This window comes from Gouania willdenowi, chromosome 8 (assembly GCF_900634775.1).
Source record: "Gouania willdenowi chromosome 8, fGouWil2.1, whole genome shotgun sequence".
In the NCBI taxonomy this organism is placed as follows: Eukaryota; Metazoa; Chordata; class Actinopteri; order Blenniiformes; family Gobiesocidae; genus Gouania; species Gouania willdenowi.
Window position 1 is genome coordinate 8,112,668 of NC_041051.1, and position 13,658 is coordinate 8,126,325.

The 13,658-nt window shown below is 39.0% G+C and overlaps 1 protein-coding gene across 1 annotated transcript in view; it reads left to right on the forward strand.

Annotated features, from left to right (window-relative positions):
- The window catches only part of spag9a (sperm associated antigen 9a), a 57,468-nt gene extending 44,444 nt beyond the window's left edge, over positions 1-13,024 (forward strand). Inside the window, 10 exon segments of the mRNA XM_028455632.1 lie at positions 115-231; positions 418-498; positions 958-1,025; positions 2,277-2,425; positions 2,523-2,694; positions 4,499-4,612; positions 7,149-7,255; positions 7,257-7,326; positions 8,832-8,965; positions 12,887-13,024. Coding sequence (XP_028311433.1) covers positions 115-231; positions 418-498; positions 958-1,025; positions 2,277-2,425; positions 2,523-2,694; positions 4,499-4,612; positions 7,149-7,255; positions 7,257-7,326; positions 8,832-8,932 — 979 coding nt within the window. The 3' untranslated portion in view covers positions 8,933-8,965; positions 12,887-13,024.
- The last annotated feature ends 634 nt before the right edge of the window (positions 13,025-13,658 follow it).

Below are 13,658 nucleotides of genomic sequence, written 5' to 3' on the forward strand. Positions count from 1 at the left end.
AATTAAAATGATGTCATAATTGTAATTAATTATCAATTGTGTAATTTCCCCAACTCTTGTTCCGGGTGCTGCCACGTTTTTTAGTGTGTTTAAATGACTTTTATCTGCATTCAGGGTTTCCACTCAGGACTGTGTAACGTCATTGCCAGAAAGCTGTGACCATCCAGAGAGTGAAGTCCGTAAGATGAGCAGCGCTCTCCCCACCATGTGGCTGGGAGCTCAGAATGGATGGTGAGGACAACAACATCCACTAGATAGAGCTGTTTCATTAAAACGAAGAGAAAACACAGGTTTACCTTTTTCAGATTTCAGATCAGGCAATAGAGCTGATGTAGCTTTGTCAATCGGATCATAATGAATTTGATATAAACATATAAATTAGAACTGATGTTCAGTTTTCTATCATTTATGTCCAAGTCTTTATGTTCATTCGTCTGTGGCTCGATGGAGGAAGTGTCTGCACGCTATCAAGCTAAAGGAGTCCATCCTCGGCATCGTGTGAGTATAGAATCACTCCCTAACACACACACCATTGTGTGAGTATAGAATCACTCCCTAACACACACACCATTGTGTGAGTATAGAATCACTCCTAACACACACACCATTGTGTGAGTATAGAATCACTCCCTAACACACACACCATTGTGTGAGTATAGAATCACTCCCTAACACACACACCATTGTGTGAGTATAGAATCACTCCCTAACACACACACCATTGTGTGAGTATAGAATCACTCCCTAACACACACACCATTGTGTGAGTATAGAATCACTCCCTAACACACACACCATTGTGTGAGTATAGAATCACTCCCTAACACACACACCATTGTGTGAGTATAGAATCACTCCCTAACACACACACAATTGTGTGAGTATTGAATCACTCACTAACACACACACCACATCCACACCATCGTGTGTTAGAAATGTTGTTCTCGTTTCTTCCAGGCATGTTAAAGGGAGAGTCCTGGTGGCTTTGGCTGACGGGACATTAGCAATATTTCACAGAGGCATTGGTGAGTTTCCTCGCATTAGAAAAAATTACTAAAATATTTGACTTTCCTAAAGAAAATGCAAGTGAGAATGCAGGTGCTGGCCTGCGTCGAACACTGCATTAGCATTAGCTTAACATTAACCTAGCATTAGCATTAACCTAGCATTTACATTAGCATAGCATTAACATCAGCTAGCATTAGAATTAACCTAGTTAGCATTAACCATTAGCATTAACCTAGTACGTAAAGTAAGTAATGTTTATTTATATAGCACCTTTCACAGACAGACAGGACACTTCAAATCATAGACCGGGATCAAACCCCCAACCTCTCGATCAGAGGACGATTCTCTGCCACCTGAGTCACGGTCGTCCCAATTATATTAGTATTAGCTAGCTTTAGCCTAGCATTAGCATTAACTGACATGAACATTAGCTAGCATTAACATTAGTCTAGTATTAACATTACCCAGCATTAGCCTAGCATTGACCTTTGCCTAGCAATAGCATTAAGCTAGTATTAGCCAAGCATTAGCCTAGTAATAGCTTACTTAGCATCAGCCTAACATTAGCATATCAGTAGCATTAACCTAGCACTAACTTGGCATTGGCCTAGCATTAGCATATCAGTAGAATTAACCTAGCACTGGATTAGCATTTGCCTAGCATTAGCACTAACCTAGTATTTCCCTAGCATTAGCATTAATTAGCACTAGCATTAGCCTAACATTAGCTGGCATTAGCATTATCTAGCATTATCATTAGCCTACCAATAGCATTAGCCTATCATTATCATTATCATTAGCCTACCATTAGCTAGCATTAGCTTAGAATTAGCGTTAGCCTAGCTAATCTAATCCAATCTAAGTAAAGTTTTTTAAGAAGCCGAAGAAATGTTGAAAAAGGTTGAAAAAGGTTGAAGGTATGAGCTAAAAATGAACAGAGCGCTGAACATATTAAAGGTTGAATGGTGAAATTCAGATGAAGATGAGGATGTTCAGGATGAAGAGGTTAAAAGTTGAGAAGGCTGACATTTCCAATTGAAGGTGAATGGGAACAAAAAATGCATAAACAATAATTCAGACATTGTTAAATTTACAAAAGCAATAGCATAATGGTCGGGAATTTTCTTAATGTTGACAGTTTATCATTTAAAATCCGACAAATGCATTTACATGCATACTCACTAATTAGACTAGTCACCTGTATTTGATCACTTCAACTATTCCTGTTTGAATGTACAGTTAAACAGATTGTTCTCTATTTGTTTTAGATGGTCAGTGGGATTTAACCAACTACCACCTGCTGGATCTGGGACGGCCTCATCACTCCATCCGCTGTATGACGGTGGTCCATGACAGGGTGTGGTGTGGCTACAGAAACAAGATCTACGTGGTCCAGCCCAAAGCCATGAGGATAGAGGTGAGAGTGGGAGACCGTTCACACTCACTCATTGGTTTCATTTACAGCCAATAGTTAAAGTTTGATACGCTGCTGCCGCCCTGTTTCCATCCAACAGAAGTCATTTGACGCCCACCCTCGTAAGGAGAGCCAGGTACGGCAGCTGGCCTGGGTGGGAGACGGTATCTGGGTGTCCATCCGACTGGATTCCACACTGCGCCTGTTTCACGCACACACACACCAGCATCTGCAGGACGTGGACATCGAGCCTTACGTCAGCAAGATGCTGGGTATGAAAAGATGCGTCAGATTAGCCCAGCGCTTCCTGTCAGTGCCTGATCCTTTCACGTACCTGATCATTTCAGATAATTTAAACCCAAACACTTCTACATCCAGAACAGTTTGTGTACCATTTAAAAGTTAAAAATAATTAGTTATTGCATTCTAAACCTGCTGCCAAGGTTATTAAGAAATTATGTTTTGAGTGAATTTTGGATTATTTGGTTCCTATTTAATTTTTTTGGTTTGTTTTTTGATTGTCAATGTTGTTTATTGTGTTTTGATCCGTTTTGTATATTTTGTTAATGCAAATAATAACATAATCTCTTTTTTTTTTTTACTACTTTATTTACATCAAATACATCAATTCACAATAATTTAAATCTCTATCTTTGGTGTTAGTCTGCAGATATGATCTTAGAGTTTAGTTGGATAAATGAAAATGTTATAAAAATGGACTCGTCAGGTGCATCATTTCAGTTTTTAATATATTATTATCTACGCGTTTAATTATTTTCTATCCGTTATTACTTGAGTATCTTTGTATTTAACTAAAATATTACTTTGTTGCTGCTGGTACACAGACAAATCCATCTTGACAAGCATGTCATTTGGTTTTTTTAAATTACAGAGGCCAAAATGTTTCTTATTATTCTTTTATTTATACGGGCCCAAATGACTGGTCAACTAATTCATAAACATCTGTTCAATGTGATGCTGCAGTAGTTACACAAATCAGTACATGAAGCATTTGTGCCACTAGGGGGAGCTGGTACCCTACAATAGAGCACTCGTCATACATGGTTATTTGTTTTTTGTCTTTTTTTTTTTATTTATCCACAATTCAAAACACCACAAAAACAGTTACTGTACATATTTACATATGTACTATTAAAATATTTAACAAACATTGACAGGATCTCTGTCGTAAAGATTGTGAGTGACGGAAGTGAAGAAGTGCACGCACAGGTGTTGAAACGGTCTGAGATTAGCAGGCAGTAACTTTTTTTGGATCGTGACCCTATTTTGATAACAAGAATTTTTGGTGGCCCCAAAGACATTTTTTTGTCTAGAATTAATTTTTAGAATTAGTTTGAGCTCAGATATATTTTTTTTTATTTTACTACATTTTAGTCTAACTAGATTAATATTTGACAAAGTTAACGTGTAAATAGGGGTTCTAAACTGGTCTCACCCTGGTACCCACATTTTGTCAAGGTCATTAAATTGCGAATTCAACCAACCAAATTAAGTTTTTCAAAAATAGCTGTGGAGAACACACACATATGTAATTTTTTTAAACATAAATCTATATATTTCTCTGTGCAACACACATTTCACAGCATGCCTGTCAAAAGAAAAGTGTATTTCAAAATAAGACATGTCCAATATGAGAGATATTAAGTCTTTATTTATTTTTGACCAGCTGTCTGCGACCCGCCGAGTACAGGTTTGTGCCCCGCTTTTGGGTCCCGACCCACCAGTTGAGAATTGCTGGTATAGAATACAGTTGTTTAAGATTGTGTTGTTTTAATTAAAAAAATAAATAAATAATATTCATCTTAATATTTCATTTTTAAAGAAATTCTGGGGGACCACATTTAAACACCAAGCGACTACACATGAGGTCCCGACCCCAAGGTTTAAAAACACTGGATTAGAGTCTTTTAGGGGAATTAATCTCTAAGAATGATTCTGGTGTGTGTTCTTTTAGAATGAAACACATGTAATAATGTGTGTGTGTGTGTGTGTGTGTGTGTGTGTGTGTGTGTGTGTGTGTGTGTGCGTGTGTGTGCGCATGTGTGTGTGTTGTAGGTACTGGTAAACTGGGCTTCTCCTTTGTGAGGATCACAGCTCTGGTGGTCTCCTGCAACAGGCTGTGGGTGGGCACAGGAAACGGCGTCATCATCTCTATCCCACTATTTGAAGGTATCACGTGTCATCAGAAGCATTCACAGATTGAGCTCCACATGTGTAGCTTAGCATCAGCCAATGTGTGTGTGCGTGTGTGTGTGCGCACGTGCGCTAGAATCAAGGACACAACCGCTTACACAACCTCAGGTGTTCAAGTGTGACCAGCCTGTGCTGCAGGGATAATTGAGTACCATTCAATAAAAGATGATGGGGTTGCCATGGAAACAGGTTTTTCATTTACCGTATGACCCTAATAATACTTTAGAGAGGTTTATGCTTTAAAGTATGTGTCAAACTCAAGGCCCGCGGGCCAAATTCAGCCCTTTAGACAAGTGTTCCTCAAAAAGGGTTACGGTATCCCTAGGGGTGCACAATGGTACAACGGGGTTGTATAATGTTTATTTTAGTGTAAAATCATAATCATACTAAGTATTACCAGCAACTCACAAAACGTCATTAAAAACACACACAGTAAGAGAAAAATACATACCATTATCAGCAACACACAAAACAACAACATAGACACACTAAATGAGAGAAAAACACACAAGATCACTACAAAATACACAAAAATAACAGGGAAACATAAAAAACAACAAAACGACGCCAAAAACACACACACTGAGATAGAGTAAATTAAATAATACCCACAACACACAAAAATGAGAACAAAACACACAAATAAGAGAAAAATAGACTGAATAATAAAAAGAACAGACAAACCACAACAAAATGACACAAAAAACACACAAAATGATGATGGAAATGAATTGAAATTACAAGGGTCAGTCAGTCTTGGTCCCACATCAGGAGCGAAATGACAGGAATTATAAAACTATAGATATAAATCTATTCAGGAGGCACTAAATACTGTTTCATTCACTTATTTACAAATGAGATTAATTAGAAATGTATGTTGTCACTCATTCATTCCATCATTATGCTCTATAGTTGTTTTTTCACAGAATTCTGAGTAAAAAGTAGTAATCTGACATAAGGGGGTGCTTCCTGAAAAGATTTATTACTATAGTTTTTATCATTTCTTGTAGGGATGTAATTAATCGTAAGGCAGTTAAAAATTGATTCATAGGTATCAAGGTTCACATCGATACTGTGAAAATTGAATCGCAGTACTTTTTTTAAATAGCAGAGGGTGCTATATATTTAACCTTCTCTTGTCCAAAAGTGTAGACAGCGGGATGAATCTGCTACTACTGGTGTTTCTGGCCGCCTTACTCTTAAACATATTCATAAATGATGCCTTACCCTTTTGGCACTGGAAGAATATCTGTAATATTATGTGAATATCTGTAAAAGTCACGTTTTTCCATTAGCTCTGTCTGCTAGCGCATACCATCTCTTCTTCACTGCAAGAATATCTGCATGGCAACGACCACTGGGTTACCAGCACCCTCTGCTGGTCCAAACAAATATCTGACGTAAATACAGTGCACTTTTTTTTTCAAGTCCAATTGTTAACGCACAAAATATATTTACAGTTGCACTTTTAAAAAGAAAAATAACTATTATTCAGTTTTGCATTGTTTACTATAGAACCAGAATTTAAATTAATAGGCTTCTTCTTCATTTGTATTATTCTTTTATTTATTTCATTCAAGATTTATTTTTAGTTAAATTGCATTGTTTTGAATAGTTTATCAAGGGATACTTTTGACAATGAAAAATAAAAGGAAAATAGTACAGTATTCTCAAATCGTATCGGGAGTTGAGTGAATTCTTGCATCCCTAATTTCTGGTGATCTCACACCTGGAGTGGGACCAAGATTGACCCTTTATTTATAGATTTTCCTCTCTCTCTCTCTCTTTTCGCTCTCCTCTCTCTCTCTCTCCCTCTCTCTCTCTCTCTCTCTCTCCTCTCTCTCTCTCTCTCCCTCTCTCTCCCTCCCTCTCTCTCTCTCTCTCGCTCCCTCTCGCTCTCTCTCGCGCGCTCTCGCTCTCTCTCTCCCCTGCTCTCTCTCTCTCTCTCTCCCCTGCTCTCTCTCTCTCTCTCTCTCTCTCTCCCTCTCTCCCTCTCTCTCTCTCCTCTCTCCTCTCTCTCCTCTCTCCTCTCTCTCTCTCGCTCTCTCCGCTCTCTCGTCTCTCTCTCAAGTACCCCGTAGTGCCATCGCATGCCCCTTGGTGACACGTACCCCCATTGAGAAACAATTGTTGAGCATTTAAGTTTGGTCCACAGGTGAAAGTAAAAAAACAAAAAAAGGTATCATTGTTTTAAATTATAAAATAATTTAGTTGTTGATATCTCAAGCAATTTTTAAATCCACATTATCCATGTTTTTATCACATGACAGTCATTTTTAATCTGAAATTTATGAAAAAAACAATTTTTTTTTAAAAAAATTCTGCAAACTTCTTCAGATTACCTGGAAGTGCAAAATAGGGCACATTAATGTTGAAATTCCTCTTTTTCCTGCCTAAAACCTTTACAGCCATGATTTCATTAAACAGTGTAAGCACCACGTTGTCCTTCCTGTCTTTAGTTTTTTATCTGCTCTGTGGGAACGTCTCGTCTGTCTTATTTTTTTCATTTCAGCAAACAGGTCTGGTGCGTGGCGTCAAACCGCCCGGGCGGCGCCGTGCGAGTCTTTCGGAGATGACGGCTCGGACTGGTGCGCGCCGAGCAGCGTGGTGCCGTACTGGCTCCATGGCTCATGCTCAGCTGTGTTTCCATGGTCACCGAGATGCAGTCAAGTTTTTTGTGACCGTTCCAGGTAAGGAAACACGTCACTGTCAACTGCACACATACAACATGTTAAAGTGTGTTACAAATACAGAGTAGCCAGGATTAGTGCACAAAGTGCAGAAGTCAAAATGTAGTAATAAAGTTTGAAAATTAAATTAAAGTTGAAAAAGACATTAAAGTCCAAATTTTAGATTCAATTTTGAAAAAGCGAGATAAAGTTGAAAGGACAAGATTAACCAAGTGACAATATTAAGTTGAAAGGACGAAATAAAGTAGAAATGACTAGATTAAAGTTGAAAAGACAGATTAAAGTCAAAGGAGGAATTAAAGTAAAAAAAAGTCAAAATGTCGTGAATAAAGTAGAAATGACTAGATTAAAGTTAAAATGACGTGATTAAATTGAATGACGAGATTAAAGTCGAAAAGATGAGATTAAAGTCAGAAAAACAAGATTAAAGTTGAAATGATGAGAATAAAGTCCAAATATCGTGAATAAAGTAGAAACACATTGAAGTTCAAAAACGATATTAAGACAAGATTAAAGTCGAAATGATAAGATTCAAGTTGAAATGGCAAGATTAAAGTTGTAAAAACGAGATTAAAGTCAAATGTTTAGAATAAAGTCAAAAACACGGTATTGAAGTGGAAAACGAGATTTAAGTCATAATTTTGAAAATGAACTCAAAATACAATATTGTGATAAAAGTCGAAGGTTTGGTAATGAAGTCAAATCTACGGAAGCTGACGAGGACCAATTCATCATATGACAACAGATCATGACCGTCTACAAAATGTCGTGTATCAATGAATGTGTTAAACTTTACTTCAAAGTTGTGTTTAATAACAAAGAGATTCTTTCTTTTTCATCCCATAAACACAGCGTTATAATCTCTTTAAAGACTTTGAAGATATATTCACAAAAACTGCGTCTGTTCAGAAGGAAAAACCAGTGACGTTATGAAGATGTGGAGCATTCAGTCCATCTGTGGCTATTGAGGAGCTACGGAAACAGATTAGGGTCAGTTTAGATGGAGACTGTGGGCTATATGGTGAATTGGCCTTAGTGTAATAGCAAACCTTTGACTTTTGTCATGATATTGTATTTTGTGTTTTTTTTCAAATTTTGAGTTTAATCTCAACATTATAGTTCAACTTTATTCTTCATTTGCCTAGAATAATTTTCTCCATCTAAATTGTCCCTAATCTGCTTTCTGTAACAAAGTAAGAAGGGGGCATCACCTCAGATATTTTTTATCTGAATGTTGAAATTTGAACCAGATTTATGTTTGACAAAGTTTAAGTATAGGATACAGTTATTTGATCTTTATTGTGTGTGATATGTATTTGAAAAAAATAATTCCAAAAATGTAAAAAAAAAAAAAGGTTTTCCAATTAATAGACATTCAGGCGACGATTCCAGTGACCCCACATGGGGTCCTGACCCCTTTGATGGGAACCCCTGGCTTAGTGTGTTTTACATGAAAGACAGAGACATGTGTGATTCCTCTGCGTTGTTTGACTGGTGTGTCATAGGTCAGGCTATGCCCCCCCTGGTTGTGCTGACTCAGGCTCTGATGATCCTCCCTCTGAGTCCTCAGACACCACAGCAGAACCCAGAACCTTCCTGGTCATGAGCGGAGGAGAGGGCTACATCGACTTCAGAATCGGTGAGCAAAGCTACCGACTAAGGGTGTAACAATACTGTATATATATATTAGACCGATGAATCCATTCATTCCGACGATCCAACTACATCTATCTGTGCTCGGCAAGTTGGCCTTCCTGATGACATTATTTGATTTTTAATCGTTTAAAAGGTAATTGTATGTTTTTTTTAAACTAACTTCTGTTAATCCAGTGAGTCCCAGTAAAGGATGTGTTTAACTGGTGAAACAGTGTCTCACTCAAGCTCAGACATCCAATAGCTGTCTGTTATAAGTTTTATTCACAGAAGCATTCACATATTCAATTCAATTCAATTATATTTATATGGTGCAAATTACAGTACAACAATAGTAATCTCAAAGCGCTATCAAATATAAAATTCTTAAGAGAAAATAAGTAAATAAATGAAATTAAATGTTTACTTGTTTGTTTATGTCCATAATTAATGTATAGAATCTAGATAACCTCACCTATTTCACTCACACTGGTTGAATTATTATTTTGGATAAAAAGTAACTAAATCGATTTCCTGTCACTGGATCGTTTGGGATCGAATCGTTTTAAATGAGCAATATTATTTTCAAATCGAATCGGCAACGACAACACCGCTACTATGAATCCGATATGCTTCATGTGTATAAAACGAGGAGTTTTTGTTTTTTTTACAGCGAGTAGGAAAAACAAAACACAGATCAGTAAAGTAGAACACAGATACCTCGACTATTCCTTTTATTCTGAAGGACGACAGTAGAATGAAGCGACCCAACATCTCTGTGGCTGAAACGGAAGCAGCACATGACGAATTAACGGCATTCAGGACGGCCTTCCCGACAGGCAACACAGACGGCCGCCAAATGCACCCCCCTATTAATTTTTTTATTTTTTTAAATATTAATTTAAAAAGGTATAATAAACGTGAACACACCCTTAAAATCACTGTACATGTTTTCTCTTCATTGAATATTACTGTGTATATATATATATATATATATATATATATATATATATATATATATACAGCGCAGTAGAATGTCATCATGGAGGTGGTGGAGGGGGGGGTTCAGTGGGTGACTGGGTGTGTTCATGTGGATGGTGGCAGAGGGAAAGCTGTTTTTGTGTCTGGAGGTTCTGGTCCTGATGGACCGAAACCTCTACCAGAGAGGAGAGATTGAAACAGTTTATGACCGGGGTGGGAGGAGTCAGCCACAATCTTTCCTGCACGCCTAGAATCCTGGAGGCGTACAGGTCCTGGAGGGAGGGCAGATTGCAGCCGATGATCTTCTCTCTGCATAGTGGATGATACGCTCTAGTCTGGCCTTGTCCTTAGCCATAGCTGCAGCGTACCAGATGGTGATGGAGGAGCAGAGGATGGACTGGATGATGGAGCTGTAGAAGTTCACCATCATCTTTGTTGGCAGACTGAACTCTTCAGCTGCCGCAGGAAGTACATCCTCTGCTGAGCTTTTTGATGAGGGAGCTGATGTTCAGCTCCCACTTGAGGTCCTGGGTGATGATGGTCCCCAAGGAAGCAGAAGTACTCCACAGAGCTCACTGTACAGTCTCCCAGGGTGAGGGGGTGAGGGGGCTGGGTTCTTCCTGAAGTCTGCTATCATCTCCATTGTCTTTAAAGCGTTGAGCTCCAGGTTGTTCTGGCTGCACCAGGACACCAGCCGGTCTGTCTCCCACCTGTAGTCAGACTCGTCTCCATCAGAGATGAGTCCGATGATGGTCGTGTCGTCTGCAAACTTCAGGAGTTTGACCGACTGGTGAGAGGAGGTGCAGCTGTTGGTGTACAGGAGAAGAGCAGAGGAGAAAGAACACAGCCCTGAGGAGATCCAGTGCTGATGGTCCGGGGAGCAGAGATGGTTTTTCCCAGCTTCACGAGCTGCTTCCTGTCAGACAGGAAGTCTGTGATCCACCTGCAGGTGGAGTCTGGCACATTCAGCTGGGAAAGCTTGTCCTGAAGGAGAGCTGGGATTATTGTGTTGAAAGCAGAGCTGAAGTCCACAAACAGGATTCTGGCGTAGGAGCCTGGGGAGTGTGTGTGTGCGTGTGCGTGAGATAGGAACTTGTCACCGGTAAAAGAAAGAGCCCAGTAAAACTCTGGAAAACTCCCACCAGGAATAAATATTATCTCCCTGGTAAAGATAGTAGCTATAACAACAGGTAAAATGATAAACTGGTGATATTACAGCCTGTGAATGCAATACGGGGACGCATTTACTCTGCCTCTGGGTCCTAGTGCCTGTCGGTCGGTGAAGCCTGTTTCGTTTACTGAGGTCCTTGTGTGTTTAATAAGTCTATGTCTCCATGTGAAAGTCTGCACATTTATGCCTCTGTCCATCCACTCTTTTCATTATATCCATGTCTTTTAATGCTTTTATTAAATAGTGTCGGCTGTAGTCGGGCCGCCGCCATCTTGGATTATGTCGTCACCAGCAGCGCGTCATCGCGCAAGTCACGCAAACACAGAATGACCCAAATAACTGTAAAGAGGTCTTATATTAGTCTAATATCTTTTTAAAGTGTTGTGTTTTTTTTTGTGGCTTTAGACCCCATTACATTTATGTATATAATATGTTCCCACAATATAAACAGGTTCACAATATAACTATTTTTTTAGTTTCTGTTTCCATTGTATCCAGAATAATAATAATCTTTCTCAACAAGAACTATTGATTGATTTGTCTCATGACTGTTCCAGGGTTTGAGTTACAGTTGGCACCTTTGTAATTGAATATCCTAGTTACATTAGAGCAACCAAATTAAACTGTATCAATTAAGTGAAATAATAAAAATGGCCTGTGTAAAGGCGTTTTCAAACCAAAAAAATATCTTGTGAACTCTGTGACCTGTTGACCTGCATAACTCAAAGAATCGGAACTGAGAATCGTTTAGAACAGGAATCAAAGTTGTTTTGGAATCGCATTGTTTTGTCTTGATATTTACAAAAAATAATAATAATGTCTTCACACTGTGTATAGACCTATAACCGCCCCCTGTTGTTAAGATGTTCCAGTTAAGCATTTATTACTTAAAAACCTTTTTTTTTTAAATGTTTTTTGCCGGCCATTATACTGTTTTGAATGTTCCAATAAGTATTATTACTTGAAAACATTGAGGGGTCTATTTCTCCCGTCTGGACTTAAGCATTTTTTTGCGCGCCCTACAGTACGTGCTTCTCTCCTATGCATATTCTCCAATCCAGGCTGCTGACACGCCCAATCAATGGCCTAAGTAGTAGTTTGTAGTTTGTGAATGAAGGCGAGATGAAGCTGAAAGGAGGCGGTGAGTGATGTCATTGTTGTTGGCTGTCTCGACATCCACAGAACATGAAGTTTTCCCAACGCTTGTAAATGTCATTGAAATCCATTGAAAATGATTATAAGTTCACTTTTAATTTGAAACGCCTTCATTGATAAACAATGTAACAAAACTGTGACTTACATTGGACATAGTATGAAAATAGTTGAATCACTGTGACCAGCATGGACAGAAGTTTGCGTCTGTCAGAGTTTTAATTAATCACGCATCAGCAGCAGCTGAGTGATCACAGATGCTGCTGTGCGACGCACGAGTCAGTGTGGCTTCAAATGTAACTAAGTCCATATTTCTAGTGCAATATAATGTTTCACTTATCGGGGGCGCTGCACTTATTCCAAGGGTTAGAAGCGCAAGAGGAAAAGGACTTACGCACACCGGAGAATGCACGTAAAGCCAGATTTGAATGGGAACACCCACATTTCAGGGCTGCTCCACCCACAGTGCGTAACTGGGATGAAGGTGTGCAACGACTGACTTAAGTACAGGGGGAGAATCGACCCCCAAGTGATTTTGCTGAAGGCATTCATGTCATATACACTGTAGTTTATAATTCACTGCACTGTTACGTGACCCTTCCTCCTCTTCCTCTTCCTCCCCAGGTGATGAAGGTGGTGAACTAGAAGACTTACCCGAGTCGTCAGACATCCAGCAGTCAGCTCCCACCAAGGCCGAACGCAGCCACCTCATCGTCTGGCAGGTGGCCACTACCCGCGATTGAAAAGCATCACAGACTGTAACTGGACATCCACCTCCACCTCTTCCTCCCAGCATGCACTTCACCATGTTTTTAATTTCACATCACAGATTGTTCCTAATGCCTCTTTTTAGGGAAAAAAACCAGTTCAAAAACTGGAAAGATATCAATATTTTCCATGTTTTGTATGTTTAATTTTGTACGAATAGAATTCAGTATTATGATGTTGATGAAAGGCTCCGGGATCAAATCTATGAAATTCACATACATGTTTAATTATGAAGAATAAGGGACATGTTTTTATTTCTATTAGTTTTTAAAGCATTTTAAAATATGACTTTGAATTGATTCTGCCTTTTTATGTTTGCATCGTCAGGGTTTCATCGGTAATCTTTTTATGGATTGATTTCACTGATGTGGTTTCAGAGAATCTACAGGTGAAAAACACATGAAGGATTTCATTGGTTCTTGTTAGCAGTGATAGCATGGCGGAGCGTTTCCTAGAAAATCAGCTGTTTGATCCATTCTTTTTGTCTAATTATACTCAAGCAGTGCAGATATAAGTTCCTGTGTGTGTGTGTGTGCGCGTGTGCGTGCGTGCGTGTGCGGGTGCATGCGTGTGCGTGTGTAGCCTAAAACCTTTGTCTCAAACATGAAGGAAATCCTGCTGTGTCATC